At 34.1% G+C, this 18,828-nt stretch overlaps 1 protein-coding gene and 1 pseudogene across 4 annotated transcripts; both read right to left on the minus strand.

Annotated features, from left to right (window-relative positions):
• Positions 1–107: 107 nt before the first annotated feature.
• Nsyb (neuronal Synaptobrevin) lies at positions 108–18,237 on the minus strand. Of its 4 annotated transcripts, none has more exons than XM_083089853.1 (6): positions 18,020–18,189; positions 12,137–12,354; positions 11,182–11,261; positions 11,038–11,089; positions 10,104–10,162; positions 2,225–2,363 (listed from the first exon to the last, which is right to left on the minus strand). In XM_083089853.1, coding segments are annotated over exons 1-5 (366 nt in total). In that variant the 5' UTR covers positions 18,022–18,189; the 3' UTR covers positions 2,225–2,363; positions 10,104–10,148. The 4 variants fall into 4 exon arrangements, with proteins under 4 accessions (XP_082945976.1, XP_082945979.1, XP_082945978.1 ...); XM_083089852.1 differs by lacking the exon at positions 2,225–2,363 and adding an exon at positions 4,520–7,227 and having other exon boundaries at positions 18,020–18,185; XM_083089850.1 differs by lacking the exon at positions 10,104–10,162 and having other exon boundaries at positions 108–2,363; positions 18,020–18,237.
• LOC145966373 (uncharacterized) lies at positions 18,083–18,740 on the minus strand (annotated as a pseudogene).
• Positions 18,741–18,828: the final 88 nt, after the last annotated feature.

Below are 18,828 nucleotides of genomic sequence, written 5' to 3' on the forward strand. Positions count from 1 at the left end.
TTATCATCGATTATTTTATGCAAAAAATAATTACACATATGTGTGTGTGTGTGTGTGTGTATGTGTGTAATAAATTTTCTTTTTATGAGACAAAAGAATACGTGGGATTATTTTTCACAACGTTATTTATTTAAGCCTAATATGCAATAATATTTCTATATTGTATAATATTTCTATTATATAATAATAATCTGATGCTCTTTTCAGTGAGATATACAGTACAAGAAATATTGCAATTAATATAATTCTGTTATTCGTACACAATAATATATCAACAGGCTAAGTGTTAAAGCATTTTCCTACAGTAGCTATACTTACAAACCTAAACTTTAGTTCTTTATAATTACTTTAGTGTATAGATAGCTTATATATCGAATCTATTATGATTGAGTGAAAATAGCAACATAGTGTATTTTATTTGACAGCAACATAGTATTCCACTTGATAGAGGACACGATTAATACATTAACATTTTTTCTTAAATGAAAGCAGTACGATGATGATGTGCATATGAACATTGTAATAAGAAAATAATAACTATATGCCAATTATTTAATATAGGAAAAGATCTTTTACTTCTTCTTCTTCATTTGAATAACATTATTAAATTACATGTTAATATTTTCAGACACTTCAATTTTAAATTTAATTATCGCACGAAGTCATTACGTTAATGCTTGAAAATATATGAGGATCAATAATTTTTTTTTCTATAATTCGATTACTTATTCGATACTATAATACATTTATAAGCTAATATTGTTGTCAGTTTAAAGGGGAGCAAATTTTCCTACAAATCTATTAAATCTATGAATTGTCTTTAGATACTTACACATTTTTCGAAAGTAACAATTATACTTTTTATGTGAAAAGTAAAATATATATCTCGAGTATAATATATAAAGAGTAGTATTAATAATAATTAAACTGTGCAAAGGAGTATTTAGGGAATTACTCGCGTTTTCGATATTGCATCGAGTATAATTTTCGCAATCGATTGATATAAAAAACTATATTCGCGTAATTACATCAATCGCAAAGAGAGATTATTAAAATTTGAAGAACTTTGGCGCAAGAGGGAGTGAAATAAATTCGTGTTCCATACATTTCTCAAAAATCATATTATCCGAGACAATGTTTCATCAATGTTCAGGCAAGCGTGAAAAAAATCATTCGTATGGAATAGTCTGTACATGACGTACATTCGAATATTTTCACATTATTTTCTCGGTCAAGATTGAATTCGAATGATACTTGTATCGATTTTTTTCATGATTTTCTCTGTTTATTACCTCCACATTTTAAACTTTGATATTTAATATACGAATAATTTATATATTTATTTATACGCGTACATATAGATTTAATTTTACATTGATTCGTAATAATGTATATATACATGTATATACGTCGATACACGTACTTGTGTATTTTCTCGTCAACAATCTCGTCAACTTCCTCGTCCTTTTCGTAACTATCAGCTAAGCGGAATGAGATTCGAAGGACCTTCCGTGCATTCGCATCGAAAATAAAGTTTCAGCTGATTTCTTAATAGGATTTTAGAATTTATAGGGTATTTTTTTCTTCTTAAAAAGACTCAATCGATATTTTCATTTAAAGACTAAAGACTAAAGATTAAAAATCACAAAATAAAATGCAATACAATCAAGTAAAAATCACTTGCACTTAAATACTACATGCATTCGAAGAAAGTTGCCCATTATACAATATAACTATTAGTAAAATATTGAAATTACTAATTATCACATCATCGATAGAGGCAAAAATAATTCAATGTTAAAATAATCATGGCCGATGATTGAAGGGTTCCGGAGGGAAAAGGAAAAAAATAAGTCGTCGTGAGTCTTAAGACCAATGTCAAACAACGTGTGAATAAATCTGGAGAAAAAAACAAATCTGAATAAATTACGAAGTTACCGGCTTCTTCCATCGAACCCTTCATCATGTGCCGATGATAATCCGAATAAATTGCTCTTCGAGGCAAATACGTAGACTAGTTATTTCCACGGATGAAGACGTTGCATCAAGGTCGGTCCTTATCACAGCGCTTTTTTTCTCCACCTTTTTCGATCACTCCTCTTTTTCTCCGGTCAAGTGCATCATCGCTATTTTTCGCATCGTTTACGCGACACTGCGTATATCGGCGTCCAGGTTGCTGATGAACGCGGCGCCGGCGGTCTGCGGTGAGCCGCCGCCCGACGACTTTGCACCACTCGCTGCAGCCGCAGCATCCGGTGCAGGTGCACCGGGCGCCACAGCCGGTTGTATGTTAGGCGGTGGCATCATACCTGGTGGATAATTATAACTGGGCGGAGTCGGCGGCGTTTCCGGCATGAATTTCACTGAAACGTTTAAGCGTTAGTATTAGTCTCTAGTATTGATAAAACGACATCAGAGGTTGATAACATAAAATGACAATGGAAAAAGAGAAGGGAAATCGGATATTTTTTTATAGTATTATTAAATGGCACTTTTAAAATAATCTTTTTCTTGCTGAAAAAATGATTTGCATTTTTGAGAGATATATCATGTCCATCAATCTCCGTGGATGAATACGTTAGGCTATAGTTGCTGTCTGTCATATTAATATTCATAAATAAAGCTAGGTGTATTGATTGCGTTACTGTCGCATTATTCGCAAAAAAGATTGAATTCCAGTAAAATGTATTAATAAAAGTGCATATACCTTGGAATAAAAAATTCTTTCACGTTGGTAAGAAGAAAATTCTCACCATAAATTTTTCGACGGAAGGAAGGCACATACGAAACATGAAAGATTATGATTGTAACAAAATTATAATTGTAACAGGAATAAGGAAAGTGATTGAATTGACGAACAAATAATTTCGATTTCTCCATCAAAATCGTCCGTATCTGTGAATAACACAGGATCTATCTTTTATCTACGGCATAAAAATAATGTCGTATTTGGTATCTTTTATTCCCACACTTTTATAACGTTTAACACACAGAAACACATAATTTGGACAAATGAAAAATGTACAGGATGTACAACGCTAGAACATAGAAGTTGTATTGATATCTTCATTTCTTTCTTAACAGCTGTGTTTTATATTACAGAGTATTCTTTCTTCTTTCTCTCTGTTTTTCTCTTTCGTCCTCTCTCTCTCTCTCTCCCTCTTTCTCCTTTCTCTCTTTCTTCCTCTCGAAATAATTTCATTCCGTTAGATAATATAGTGTATAGGTATTGTCGCGTTTTATTTTAAATCTTGACACGCTCGGCACCATTTATATACTAACGATAAATTGGAACAGTTATACGAATGGACAGCGAATCAAATAATCTCAAAGCGACGGTAATTAAACACACACGCACAGACACACATACACACATACATCACTGATGTGTTTTCTATTTTTAACACGATCACAGGGGGGGGGGACAACCTTAACTTATACGTACAATATAATTCATCTTGTTAATTCAACGATATTTAATCGCAGTGTAATGATTTGATGGCAAAATGGATTAATAAAAATTATAAGTTGAATGAGATGGATTATATTGGTAAAAGCACATATTCTACATCAATTGTCACATACAAGAGAAGAGAAATTATGAGAGAATATAATATTCTGAAAAATGAAAATTATAAAAATTCAAACATATATAAAAAATCTAAAAATATGATTCTCCCCTTTAGATCTTTTCAGTATACATACGATTCTTTTAAATTCGTATATATATAGTATATATACGATTCTTTTAAATTCTTTTAAATCGATATCATATATTGTTGATTAACCGATAAAAGATTTAAGAATCTGGAACACATAGGAATTTTTTAATTATGAAGGAAAATCGACTATACATATTTACCAAAAAATTAGTATTAATATTAAAATTAGTATTAATAGTTGAGGAAACACACATATATATCTGAAAAATAATTTCTTAAAAAATATATACATACATATAAATATTGCTTTTTTGAAATTTCATACACGATTCCGCGCGCGCGTGTGGAATGTATTATAAAGTTATACAATTGTCAGATTAAAAAAAAATTATAGATTGAAGAAAATCAATTAAGAAAGACTTAAAATAAAATTGTTATGGATAACCACAGATAAATAAACATATCGGCATGTAATAGCAAGTTTATTATTCTTACCTCCTGCTTGGATTTAACAGACACTAGGCTCTTTAATGATCTTCTTCCTGGAAGGCGCGATGCAATGTATATTCGATCGTTAATTGATCTTTAAAAATTGTAATCGCGTTTAACCGATCATGGTCGAGTGAAAATTCTGCTCTCGAAAAAATAATATCTTCTTCACATTTACGTGCAGCATTAGTATGATAATAAAAAAAGCAACTGAAGCATCGGACTTCATTCATTGTCGAGTAGAAATTGTAGAAATGCCGGTGCTTACATGTAGATATAGTATGAGAATTTCACGATCGAAGTGATTTGGTTTAAAAACGGCAAAAAAAAAATTAATTCTCTTCTCCGTTATCTCTTGATAACTTCAATTCAACTACGCAGTGTATTTTTTATTCGATACTGTACAATGTTCAAAGCGCAGCATCATGATCGCATATTCGCCATTATTAATTAGGGATACGTCGACGGTTAAGATATGACGTACAGCTATGTGTTTATAAGTTTGTGAACATAGAATGATCATTTTAAACATTATATAACTCGGGTCATCTGTGTGCGGCCACTTAGCCCGACAATATCGAAGAATTTCTCATTCGTCGATCGGTTTTTCGCTTTTCAATTTCTGCGATTCTTACGTATTCCACAAAGCAACTCTAGCGACGCGTGGTCCCCAATTTTATTCCCATCGATTATTTTCAATAATATCATAATTTACGCTAAATAATAATCCGTGCTAAAATAATTTGGAAAGAAATAAAAAGTAGAGATAAATCTCATTTTATATATGTACACTTTTTTTCTGTCATTAACGCTAATGATATTAATAATAATTATATAATTCAATAATTGTAAAAAATTGATATTTTTGAGATTATATTGACATCTTTGCTTTTTTTAAAGTGTATATCAACGCAAAAATGATTCGATATCTTGTCGATCGACATAATGAAAAGTCCTTCTCTTTCTTCCGGTGAACTTTTCGAAAGTCACGGTGGAATCTGCAAGAACTCGCAGACATCGCACATCGGGACAGGATCGGAGGGAGGAATAATTGCGAAGGATTACGATCGGAAAGATGATCGCTTCGTCTCTCGAAATTATTGCTGAATCAGCAGCAGCAGCAGCACTGAAAAATTAGGAAAGACTGAACGGAAGAAAGAAGGTAATCGGGCAAAATCGATAGAAATTGACGACGATCTCGAACTCATCGACGAATGATCGATGTGTCGCGTGCGATGTATCATCATTATGAACGTATCTTATCTCGCGAATAAACAATAATCAAGGAAAAAGATAATCAAGGCTGGAACTTTCTGAGCTCCCAGTATCTTCGATTTGAAAAACAACATTCATTTTTTTCGACGCTATCTGTGAAGCATGAAAATCGCCTCCTCTTTGTCACCAAGATGATCGTTAATGTTTATTATTATTATTAATGTTATCGTTATTATTATCATCATAATTATCATTATTATTAACATGTATACATAACATCTTGTAGATAATTCTTCTTTAAGCCTTAAAACATTATCTATAGCTGCTGTACTCCTTTATATCAAGACGTTTCTCTTTTCTATTCTCTCTTCATCCGTTTTTTTTTATTCCTTCCTCTCTTACTCGTATTCTTTTCTCTTTTCTTTATTATTTTTTAAATTCTCTGTACACAGATTGTGTGCTTCAAAACATTTATCGCCGTCTTCGACGAAGGCAGGCGACTATCGCAGTTTTTCCTATCCCTCCTTTCCATCGCTCCGCTTCGCAGTATGTTCTTCGCGTAATTCGCGAAAAAACGCGAGATGTAAGATAAAGGAACAAAGGACGCGTGTGACTTTCTTCGATATAATCAGAGCGGATTGATCAATCCGATACACAATTCGATAAATGGCGCATGAGGGACAAATGACATATTATTTACAGTTTACATGATTTACATATATGTGTCTATAAAGTAAATGTCTCGATATACATCGTGAACGTTTCGTTCGAATGTGTGCGCGAACATGCACTACAGCAACTGCCTTCGCCGGAGAGGTTTTACGTGGTGATTTTTTCACGGACACCCTGTTTCTCTTTCTCTTTTCCTATACATACATATATATGTATACATATACATATACATACATACATATATATATATATATATATATATATATATATACACTTATATATTTATATATTATATGTCGCTGCAACGAATCTTTCTTTCTTCTTCGCAAACATTTCGCGCTTCTTTTTACACAACCATTCTTTTCTCTCTCAGTATTTTTCATTTTTTTCCATTTTTTTTGCGGACAGTCCTGATTAACAAAGATGAAGGAAAGCGCGATGAATATTTAGTCTTATCAATCAAGCGCGTTTAGTCGCAAACTAGTCCCGCTGCGATAATATCTCTCGAAAAATTTTTGTGATTTGAAAGATGAACAGATCAATTTGCCAAAATTCAAGAGATAAATCAATATTTCCCGCACTTTACAAAACAATCGCAATAATAACGAAATTTCTACAGTACTACTTGCGAAATAATGGAAATTCTAACAGGATTTTGTGCAAATGTAAATTATATATCGTGCGCAATCTTCTATAATGAGAGTTACGAAGACAGAATCGGTTTAATATGGATATTTTCTGCTCGATCCGGAAAAAATTGTAAGAGATAACAAAAAAGTTTCATCGCAACGGCTCTCTTCGTCATTTCCGCTTGAATTAACGTCCTCCGCTTTTGATCATCCGCCGTCATTCTTCCTCCTTTCCCGAATTGCAAGGCCGACAATCGATCGATTTTCGCGCATAATCGATTCGACGTTACGTCGCGAAGAACTTGGGCAGAGCTCGTCAACGGCTCATCACAATTTCCGTCTCACGAGATTATTATTCATCCTATCTATCTCTTCGTCTCAAAAACTACCTCCTTTTTGTAAACTACCCTCTTTAACCGCCGCCGCTTCTTCTTCTTCTTTTGTTTCCTCTCCTTCTTTCACTTTTCTTTTTGTTGCTGTTGTGGTTGTTGTTGCATTATTTTACTTTAGCTCTTACTCTCACGCTCAATTTTGCGTATTGCTGCCGCCGGTGACGCTCGCTGAAAACAATAACAAGATTTGTTCTCTTCCATTGGTTCATGGACGGCGATGGGGTTCAGCCATGCCGTGTTCCTCTTACTCTCCTTTTCCTCGGTTTTTTAATCTGTGTCTTTCCCGTTCTTTTTTAAATTTCTTCTCCTTTGTCTTTATTTCGCATTTTTTTCGCATGCAGAAACTCGCAATGAATCGCGCTCGTCGTAGACAAATGTTTTTAAATTTAACTAAAGAGATATTTAGTTGATTTATAAACATTATTTTTATAATAAAACTTTTTTTTATAATAAAAGTGTATTAGTGTGTATATGAAACTTTTAAATTATCGTTAATAAATATACATATAAAACTCTCTCTCTTTTAACATTAAAAAAAAGTTTCATAATTATAAAGAAAAATTTATAAATATAAATATAAAATTACATATTTAAAATTTACATTTTTTGCATACAGTTGTCTTCGACGAAGCGTTTTGTAAATTAGAATCATTCGCAGTTTGAAGCTACATGACACAGCGTTAACTATAAATATAAAGACAATTTGCATGCATGTAGATATAAAAAAGCACAGATGAGTATACGAGCGGCACATTCGGTATGTGAATTTCTTTTTGTGAAAATAATTAGCAACAGCATTAATTGCTCTTGCCAGAAGTTCCATTTAAAGGACCTTTTTTAAACATGATATCTAAATCCATGGAAAATATCGTTGCAATTTGTAGGAAATTCTGGCTAAATCTCTGGCTGAAATTTCTTTCTGTATTACAAGCTTTCGCCATACATGTTGCACATAATGGATAAGCCATGCTATATTGAGATATTGGTTTTTAATAGAGGGAGAAATAATCAAATCGATGGTACATGCATAATAAGAGGTCAAGCACGACACGCGAAGATCGTCCCAGAAACATTTATACAGTTAATTCGTATCTATATTAAAATGCATTATTAAAATATTTATTTCCTGAGGATACGGTGTATGAGAGAGTTTCACGCTGTACTATAAGTTGAAAAATGTTGAATGAAAATAAAAGGAATGTGAAGAGAAAGAGAAAAACATGCAAAATGGAATATATATAAAAATCGTTAATATTAATTTATATTATTAATAATATATTTATCATATACATTACATAATATGTCATTAATATATATTATTTTAATGTGCAATTTTAATATGCAACAAAATAAAAATGAATCAATTATTAATATGTCGTATCCAAAAGTAAAAAGTACATATATTTAAATATATTTTTAAGTAAAATTAATTTCATGTAATTATGAAAAAAACAAAAAAATATCTTTTCTATGTAATATAATGCACATTATAAATTTGAGTGAAATTACATACAAAATTTTTGCAAAGATATAATCAGTAAAAAAAGAAAGTAAATAAGAGAAAGTGCTTAAAGAAAATTTAAATTGCATTTTGGTGGAATAATAGAGAGAAAAAGATAGAATAAGTTATATCGGGTGCAACAATAAAATCATAGCTTACCGTACTGAAGAGTAGAATAGGATTAAACAAAAACTTTGAGAGAGACCTTTTTGTTATAGCTGTTGTAGTTGTAGTTGTTTGATAATTCTTTCTGTTGTCGATATTGTGGTTGTTATTGATGTTGTCATTTGTCGTTGTGGTGTTTTCATTTCTTGGTGGTATTGTTTCTTTATTTCTGTCGCAGTCGCGAATCACAATTTTTGAAGCTTCACATTCTTTAGGTTGTTTCACGTATTTACACACTTTTTTGTGTTTTTCTTTTTCTTTGTTAATTGACCACCAGAAAATTGAAAATCACTGCCTGGGACCAACTTCAGAAAGAGGGTATTCGCCGAAAGTACAGACAGACACATAACAACGATTACAATTGTAACACAGACACACACAGGGTGAGGTAAATGATTGTGTCTCGGAAAAGTGTCTTCTTCATTAGAAGCGAATCTTTCATTCATCGGTATTCCTTAATGAAAAATCGCTGATTTTCAATATATTAAGTATACCTATACACAGTATATATTTAAATTAATTCAAAAATGACAGATATGTCATGTTGAAAAGATATAGATTTTATTATAGCGAGTTTCTCATCTTTGTGTGGATTTTAAAAACACGCTGAACATGTGAAATAAAATATTGAGAAGATTCCTAACAGAAAGATATACAATGAATTTTACGAATTATTTATACTTAACGTTGATTTGTACGTTGTGTTGTGATAAAAAAAAGACTCAGAAATGAAAGAGGACATCGTCGAAAATTTATGAAGATGTATAATATATTGCCATGATATTTTTAATTGGAGAGTACTTTCCAATTAAATTGATAGTTTATAAATATGCAATGACTCAGAGTAGTGAAGGATAGTGGGAAGAATAACGGTTTTTATAGAAAATACACGTAGCAACAGATAAATCAGCAAGTACCTATCACACAGGCAAACACAATGTAACATTGACTAGAGAGATGCCAGTTTTATAAATGCATGAACAATTTGTGCGTTTCTCACAAAAAAGCGTAATAATATTAATAATAATAATAATACAATATAATTATAATTATTCTAACATTGTGTCACATTTTATTACCTAAACTTTTGAGTTTAATAATAATTTTGATAAATTAAAATATTATCTCTTAAATGAAATGTCCATTTAATTCCTTATAAAACTGGCGATACTTGATACGTGACATTATCAAAATTAAGGAATATTCTGAAAGCTCTGGGTGAGTGGAATTTCAGTGTCGGATGATAAACAACGAGAACGAAATCAGAAAGTTTGTAGATTTAGGGGTGTACATTTTCTACGACAAGTAAAAAAGAGGTACGAAAAACGGGGTGAGAAACAACAATGGTACGCAATGTCGCAATTGTTTTGCTTTCTACCTTCAGATTCACTCACACACAAATCTCTTCCACCAATCAGCGCGCCTACATGAAGTTCGCTAGACGGAAAAAGAGAAATACATACATTTCACACATGTTAGATGATGAATGGACAAAAGGAAGACAGAATGACACCTTTTTTTCAGACGGATCACACCGGTAGCGGTGTCTTTCATCTCATCTCATATCCCTCGTATGATAAAGATTCTTATAAAGAAGCAATATTTTCTCATTTCATTTATAATAATCCACCAGAATGATATTGTTGCGAAATAGAACTTTAATAGATTCGAAAATTATTCGGAAATAGAAAGGAATATGATGTTTTTGAAAAAATCCGTGAAAATGGATTGAGGTCAAATAATTGACATAATTCAAGCAAAGCACGATAGACAATTTGTTTCGGCACATTTCTTCGAGAAATCTCGAGAAATCTCTTCAAGGGGATTTCTCAAAAGCTATGCAAACTCGTAGACAACATTTTGCTTGTCACATCGCGTCGTTTTTCGCATCGTGCAAACATAACCGTTTATAGATGTCTCCTTAGCACAAAGGGTATAGATTGACAGAGAGACATTAATCAAGAACGACTGATTCAGATGCGAAACACGATGAACATCAAGCTTTAAACAGAAGTTAGTCTATTTGCGGTAGAAGATTCATATTTGTTTGTATCGAGATAAGAATTTGAAAATATAGTTATTAATTTCTGTAACTACATCTATCTAAATAATATTCAATTGATTAAATCTCGACAAAGGGTCGACACTTCCACCATATCAAAGCAAAGAGCGCCTTAAAGAGAGTAACACTGAATTAGTCGCTTGAAATCGGGACGAGATATACATCGGGACGAGATGGCACAAAACATTTAAACAGTTACAGTGGCAGTGTTGACAGCTGTTAAACGTCAGTGCATTAGTGAGGCACTTACCGACAATAATGGCCAGTATGATGAGTCCGATGACACCCATGATGATCATCATCTATTAAAAAAGAATAGAATAATTATTATTAAATGAAAAAAATTTCAAGCATTGTGATAAATATTTCTCAATTATTAAAACTCTACGCTTACCTTTAGATTCTGTAGCCAGAACTTTCTCTTCAGTTTTCCTGCTTGCTGTTCAAATTGTGACGCTCCTTGTTGGAGTGCATCTGTAAAAGTCAATTACGCAATTGTATGATATCGCGAGTTGTATTTTAAATTAAGTATAATTTTATTATTTTATTATTATTTTATTTTAAGTATAATTTTATTAAAAAGAAACAAATTTCTGTAATTTATTAAATGCGGATAATGTGAAGTACGAAATATACGTTTGCACAATATATAGCGGATTGCGTGAGAAAAGATCGACCAGCCACATAACGTGGCATCGATTCGAGCGTGTCACAGTAATCGATATCAACGTGTAGTCAGACGCGCAGGGTCGAACTACTTTGCCATGAATGGAAAATGTAGCCTTCACGCGAACATATACTTTCTATTTAGTCGGCAAAAACATAATGGATGTGAATAATATAACATCATATCTAGTAACGCATGTGTGAAATAAATTACAACAAATTGAGTAAATCTATTATACCGTTCACAATTGTGCATTATAAATCTATAGCGATACGTTTTTTGTATAGTATCTTCTTATACACAAGAATAATGTACATTTCAACAATGTATATTTCATTCTTTTTTGAAATGAAATCATTTTCATTCTTTTTTAAAATATTAATTAATCTCTCAGCGTGTAATAAATAATGTCCAGCGTGAATGAACGCTTGCAGATATAGAAGCGGTAAACAATAGAGTGACGTGTATAATAATTAATGAGCATATATCAGTAATGAACAGTATATAACGGAGCACAAAACGTATGTAATCGCAAAATAAAATACGGCAATAATTCGACAAAATAGATTTAGAAGATTAACGGTCGATGAAACTTGCAATGAAACTTTTAGCAATCGGGAACGACGATCGCTACTGATTCTTTTTCTGTCTCGCGAAATTTTTATTATCATAAAGGCCTCACCTGCTCGATCGTCAAGCTCGGAGAGCTTTTGATCGCGCTCGAGGACCTTCTCGACGTTCGTCTTCATGATGTCGACGACCTCGTCGACTTGCGCTTGCGTCGCCTGCAGCCGCTTCTGCGAAGCGATCTGCTGGGGCGTCCTGGGGCCGCCGACGATGCCATCGGTGCCTGCGCCTGCACCTGCCGCTGCATCCGGTGCTAAACCACCCTCTGTAGCCCTAGAGAAAAAGACGCGGTTTTTCAAAGATGACTATTGCTATAAACGATTGTTATAAAGAAAAGAATATTTATTTAACATTTATATTAAATATCATGTATCATATATTATATAATAATATTATATAAATAATATATTATATATATCGTATGTAATATTAATATTAATTTTAATATTAACATTAAAGTACGCGAGATATCATAAATAAACGCGCGACCTTTATAAATGTATCAATTGCCGCTTGAGAATATTGACAACATAAAAGTGTTAATATAACTGTTTCAATAAAATCTAATAATTCAAAAAAAATAGTAATAAAATAAAATATAATAATAATAATAATAGTATTATTAAATGCGCGAATATTATTTCAGAAATTGAATGTGTAAAATAAATACGCGTTAAAAAGTATAGCTATCGTGTATAATATTGAAATCATATATTTATTAAATATATGATATTTATTATCGATGCATTTCACGATTTGTTTAAACTGCGTGATTTATTTGCATTTTTGTAACGCGCTCTTCTAACGATTCTAAAAACGTGAAATAAATGCGTAGATAGAGTGTCCTGGGACATGCGAGCCAGGAATTACAGTATCATCATTGCACTATGGTGCTTGGATGCTGCGAGATTTTTCCCATATCAAGCCGCGGGTGGAAACCGTCGCAAAAGGGCAAAGTTCATGACACGATTTCGCCATTCACGCTGTTTAATGGCAAAAACTCGATGCGTATTACCTACGCATTTTTCACCCACTATTTTCTAAGAAGCATAATGACGATGGTAGTAACGCGAACATCGGCTGAAAGCGCGGATTAAAAAACTCTCTCGAGATGAGCGGAGTGAAAGATCATTGATAAGGTCGACTACTCGTGTGTGGCCTCAGGAGATTGTAATTTATAGTCCACGTGCATACGAATATTCAAAGTTAAACAATTGCAATTATCTGTTATGAAACCAGTTTGTGAAGCCTTAGCATATATAATCATGGATAAATCCATATCAAACAAATAATTATTATTGCATATTTTTGATTAATTATATTCAAAAATTATTCATGAAATAAGAAAATATATTTTTACACTGCACACTTTTTCAAATATATTTTTTTTCAATAATTTCATATAATTTTATATTAGAATAAAGCACTATGTGTAACATTTTTTAATTGTAGCATTTTTTAATGTAATATTTGTAGTAGTCGTAACATTTTTTAATGTAATATTTTTCTGTAAAGTTTTAAAAAGGATGAATACAAGTATCATTTTCTATCCACTGTATATGGAAATGTCCTGTACAGGGGGATTTGGGAATTATATATAATATTATATGCGTATATCGGTTGTACTGCTTATTTTTACTAGATTTCCGACATCAAATCGTATGACCTTTAGCACAGAACGAGACTTTTCCGGAACTGCTGCGAGCATAATGTCAATTTAATTACCCAACAACTTATGCGCGCATTAAGATAATTTAGTTTTCCATTTCTTTCCGGTCGTAGCATATTCTTCATCAATCTCCATTCATTCGTTAAATATATAGTATATATGATCAATTAATTGATTAATAGATTTTACTACATATATAGTAAAATTTATTAATCAACTAATTGATCAGACAAAGTTACATAATTATACCGATAAAATCAATCAACTTATATATTGCATGAAATTAATTCTTGTTGTGAAAAAAATTTCCATGATTATCTAATATTTTATAGTTGGCGATATCTACGATTCGAGAAACGCTAGTTAGGGCGAATGAAAAAGCGGTCAACGATAGATTGCGGGTTTTATTTTTGGCCAGATACGATCGAACGACCGAGTGGCAACAGCCGATCGATCGACTATTCGAATAACGCTTGCGGGATAGTTAAACATAGAGAAATGTCGTACGTGCCTATTCCCTGGATTGTTTTCATTGAGATGTCGGATGCAATATCAACAGAATATTTGGCCGTGGCGTCCGGTATTTGCCGCGATATTTCGACGACAATTCCAGTTGATGCAGTTTACATCAATAATGTAATTAATGAACAATTATATTGAAGTAATTATATGAAGTAATTATTTAATCAAAAATTAATTGAAAAATAGAAAGATTATGTAATTACTTATACATATATTACTTATATATATAAAGTCTAAATGTCTACATTTTTATTGATATTGTTTTATTAATATAACTTTTCAATATTTATTGAAGTATATGCAACGATAATTTTCTTTTTTTTATGTGATTCCAAAATTCCTGTTATTATTGATTATTTCAATTATTTAACATTATTTAACATTAGATTGATTTGTTTGTTGTGGAATAAATTTTTTGATTTATTGAAATGTTTTTTTTTTCGAAAATTTCTGCTATTCTATTCTTTTTTTATTGTAATAATTTTATAGATACTTGAGAGATATTTGTCGGATTATTTTTCGACTGCTATAGTTGTGTGCATCATGCGTAAAAACCAAGAATTATTCACCCTATGACGTAAAATGGGATACATAATGGAATTAATACATCGATCGCAGATATTGCGTCTTCATTCTTGTTATTAGATTAGTAGAACTGGCGCTGAATAATCAATAATTATAGGATTTGTGTAAAAATATTATATTTAAAATCTTTATTTCTTATTTACAACAATTAAGAGTTCCTCATAAGTACTCTTCAAGATAAAATAACGCTGTGACTTCTAAATAAATTAAATAAATTAGAGCAAATGATAAGAATATATGGTTCGATACAATTAATCAAATTTTAATGCATATAGTGAATTAATATATCAAATTACTTATTCTAAAAATTATTGATTTAATTTTGTATAATTAATAACTTGCATATCTCGTACGTAATTTTCCAATAATTTTCAGAATTATGCCATTCAAAGGGAACAATCATTTCATTAAATTATCTCTAGAGACTCTCAAGGAGTAAATTGCAATCGATATATCGCGATAGTTAGACTGTTGCGTCTTGAAGATTCCGTCTTTGATCGACATACAAACAATCCGACAAATGGTTCATTGTTCGCCATACGCGTCACAACGTTACGCGCGAACCTTTCCGTCTAGCAAAGCCGTAGAACATTGCCGTAAATGTGCTCATCATTGATTATCTAAATATAGAAACTGCGAGTCGACATGTAGTAGCAGAGCGGCGCGATTCGCGCGATTGATCCCACCTATATATACAAGTATATATGTAATAGATTCCCGAATGATCCAAACGTACCAAACGTGCAAAAAAATACTGCGTAAAAAATATGCATTGAATGCGCTAATCGCTACTCGTCAAAGAAGCAGGAATTTTTCGCGCGGATAGATAACATGCATGATAATGCTCGTCAATCTCTGTTGTAATCCATCGCGAACGCGAAACAATTCGAAATTATCATGTATCCTTCAAAAAGATAGAGCCACCCTCCCTCCCCCTTCTTTCTCTCTCCTCGTTTGTCGACAACGTGTGGGTGCTATAACGATAGGCAATGCTTGAATCATCCTGCGTCTCTATCAAAATTATCCAAGATCGCGAAGTACTTGAGCACGTAACAACTATATACAGGGTGTTCTAAAAAAGTATGTCAAAAATTTAAGGAGATATTCTTCACATCTGAAGGATGAAAAAATGTTATATGGACATAGGTGCGGAAATGCTTATTTCAGGAGTTATGTTGAAAATACTGTTAGCTGTATTACTTACACAAGGAAAAATTTAGGATTAATTATTGTAGACGACAATAGTTTAATTAGGCTTATTTACATTTGGTTTTAATGTGACCTTGAGTATGTTACAATAAATGTTGAAAATGTTCACCATTTTCCTGAATACAAGCAGTGACACGTCGACGCATCGATTCACAAATGCCTGGCGTACAGCGGATTGTCTCGCAACCTGCAGTGATACGGTCACGAAGATCTTGAATATCACGCACTGGTGGCATTTTTGAATGTGTCCGTAAATCGATGCGTCGACGTGTCACTGCTTGTATTCAGGAAAATGGTGAACATTTTCAACATTTATTGTAACATACTCAAGGTCACATTAAAACCAAATGTAAATAAGCCTAATTAAACGATTATCGTCTACAATAATTAATCCTAAATTTTTCCTTGTGTAAGTAATACAGCTAACAGTATTTTCAACATAACTCCTGAAATAAGCATTTCCGCACCTATGTCCATATAACATTTTTTCATCCTTCAGGTGTGAGGAATATCTCCTTAAATTTTAGAACACCCTGTATACTGTTTATAAATATATTATCTCGATTGACCGAACAAACGTAATATCTATAATCGAGCTAGAGTGAAGGGAGATAAAGATGAAAACAGGAAATGTGCAAAGAATTGAGGAAAGCAAGAAATAGGAAGCTACATATTAGTTTTCAAAATTATAATTAACATATAATTGTACCATCGTCATAAATAATATTACCGTATATATAAATAATATAATATAACTATAATATAACTAATATAACTAATAATATAAATAATACATACTAATTAGTATATTAATATAATGAATGTTAGAAAGATTTGCGAGAAATTTAATATATAAGAGTGAAATTTTTTTCATATGCGACATCTCGTCAATATTTTCCACAATCGATTTCTGCCGCTTTTCGAATTAAAGAAATTCGCATACATCATTAAGTGAGATCGGTGCGTTATATCGCGTCTTAAAAGTTCAAAAGATCACGGCGCGTTGCGAGTCGCCTCTCGATTTATATCTCTGTCAACGAAATCGAGTCCGCGTATATATAACGGGCTCCGAGAGGCTCTTCGTTGCACTTTATCGGAAATTCTGTCGTGTGCCGCGGACGGACGGGTCGTGCGAGGAGGATCGATTGGTGGCGACAAGGGCCTCGGCAATTGCGTCTTAAAACGCATCTTACAACGTCGTAGCCGTCGCAATATTCTCGCCCTCCTCGCCAAGTCTTGCGCGATCCTTACGCGTTTTTGCGCATTCATACATCCGCGAAAAGTCGAATCGATCGCCGCTCCCCGCGAAACTTTTCGCGTGTAAATCGCGATGAGCGATTTAGAGCACGAGGTATAGTTCCTGTTCTATAATCGCTCATTGATCTAGTTATACGTCGGACGCGTTACAGTTGGCGGACAGGAGATGGGAGGCCATTTACGCAAGTGCTTTTCGATTCATTGATCACGGAAACGCTCACGAAATTCACTCTCGATGCAGCTCGACGGGACAATCGCCATTTGTATTATCGGTCCAACGCCAAGCAGAAACTAGGAACACGTCGTCTTTTCAATTTTCGAAACTGATGTGCTCGATGCTCGCGATTTCCTACTTCTCGATGAAATATAGGGTGGTCTTATAGAAAGTCTATCGGGCAACTTTGACATGATCGCGACGCGAATCGCCTTCGACACATTAATACGTCTCTTGGACCATCCTTGATTAATATTATATTCCACACCCGCGTGTATCTCGATTATCCTCAGATAGCATTTCACAAGGACTCGTTCGCGATCGAGGACCGTCCGAGAGAATCTCACGTCACGAGACATCACGGATAATCGCGAGTACGTTTAATCACGCGACATTTCCGCGGACCCTCGCACCTCGTTTGCTCGGCAATTCCGGCTCGGAAAGCGGCGGACAGAGACGCGCGGATTATCACGTGTACTCACATGCTCGTAGTAGTCGATCGCCTCGGGCTCTTTCTATTCCGGCAATCCTCGTCGGCCCAATCCTTAATCGGTCGGCTCGGCGTCAACCCCCGGTCGGCCTTCGGCGCGTAACTTTTCGCGAGCGACTGCCACAGCGAGACTAGATGGCCGCCGCGGTATTGATAAAATTTCCAGCGACACGCCGCCGCGCCGCGATATCGCCGGCGCGCGCGCTTCGACGATATATCTCGATCGTTCCTCCACCCTCGAACTTTGACCGTCGCTTCCGTCCGACTCGCCGCTCGACGATCACGCCCGGGGATCGCGGCGAGGATTTCGCCGAGGAACGCGGCGAGGATGTCGCCGATCGGCCGACGCGACGGGGAACGTCAGACAGGATCGCGGGGATGGTGCGTTTGAAAGCGCGACGAGCACGCCGAGGCCGAGGATCGATCTCTCGAGAGGGGGTCGACAGGGTCGACGGACGATTCTCCAACCCTCCCCGAGCGCGCACGCGCGGCCGATTTTGGTCAATACGACGGTCCCGATGCCGTTTCGCAACCCCCATGCGCGAACACACCCTACACCACCGCCAGGGACGTGCTCGCGTATACGGGGCACCATGTGCGTCCTCTCGCATGTCGATGCGTATGAGAGAAATTGTCCTGAGGCTCATGTAAAATAGGGGTAGAATTTTATTGATAATATTTTGGTCTCGGTTGGTTTAGCTACGGAAATAGACGCATCTCTGAAATGTAATAATACAGTCATTATGAATCTCTCGAGACAAATTGACATTTGTGTGTTAATGATTCTAGCATCATTATCAG

The sequence above is a fragment of the Camponotus vicinus genome, unplaced genomic scaffold, assembly GCF_025532165.1.
Source record: "Camponotus vicinus isolate PSW18456_S1 unplaced genomic scaffold, iyCamVici1.0 SCAF_2, whole genome shotgun sequence".
Lineage (NCBI taxonomy): Eukaryota > Metazoa > Arthropoda > Insecta > Hymenoptera > Formicidae > Camponotus > Camponotus vicinus.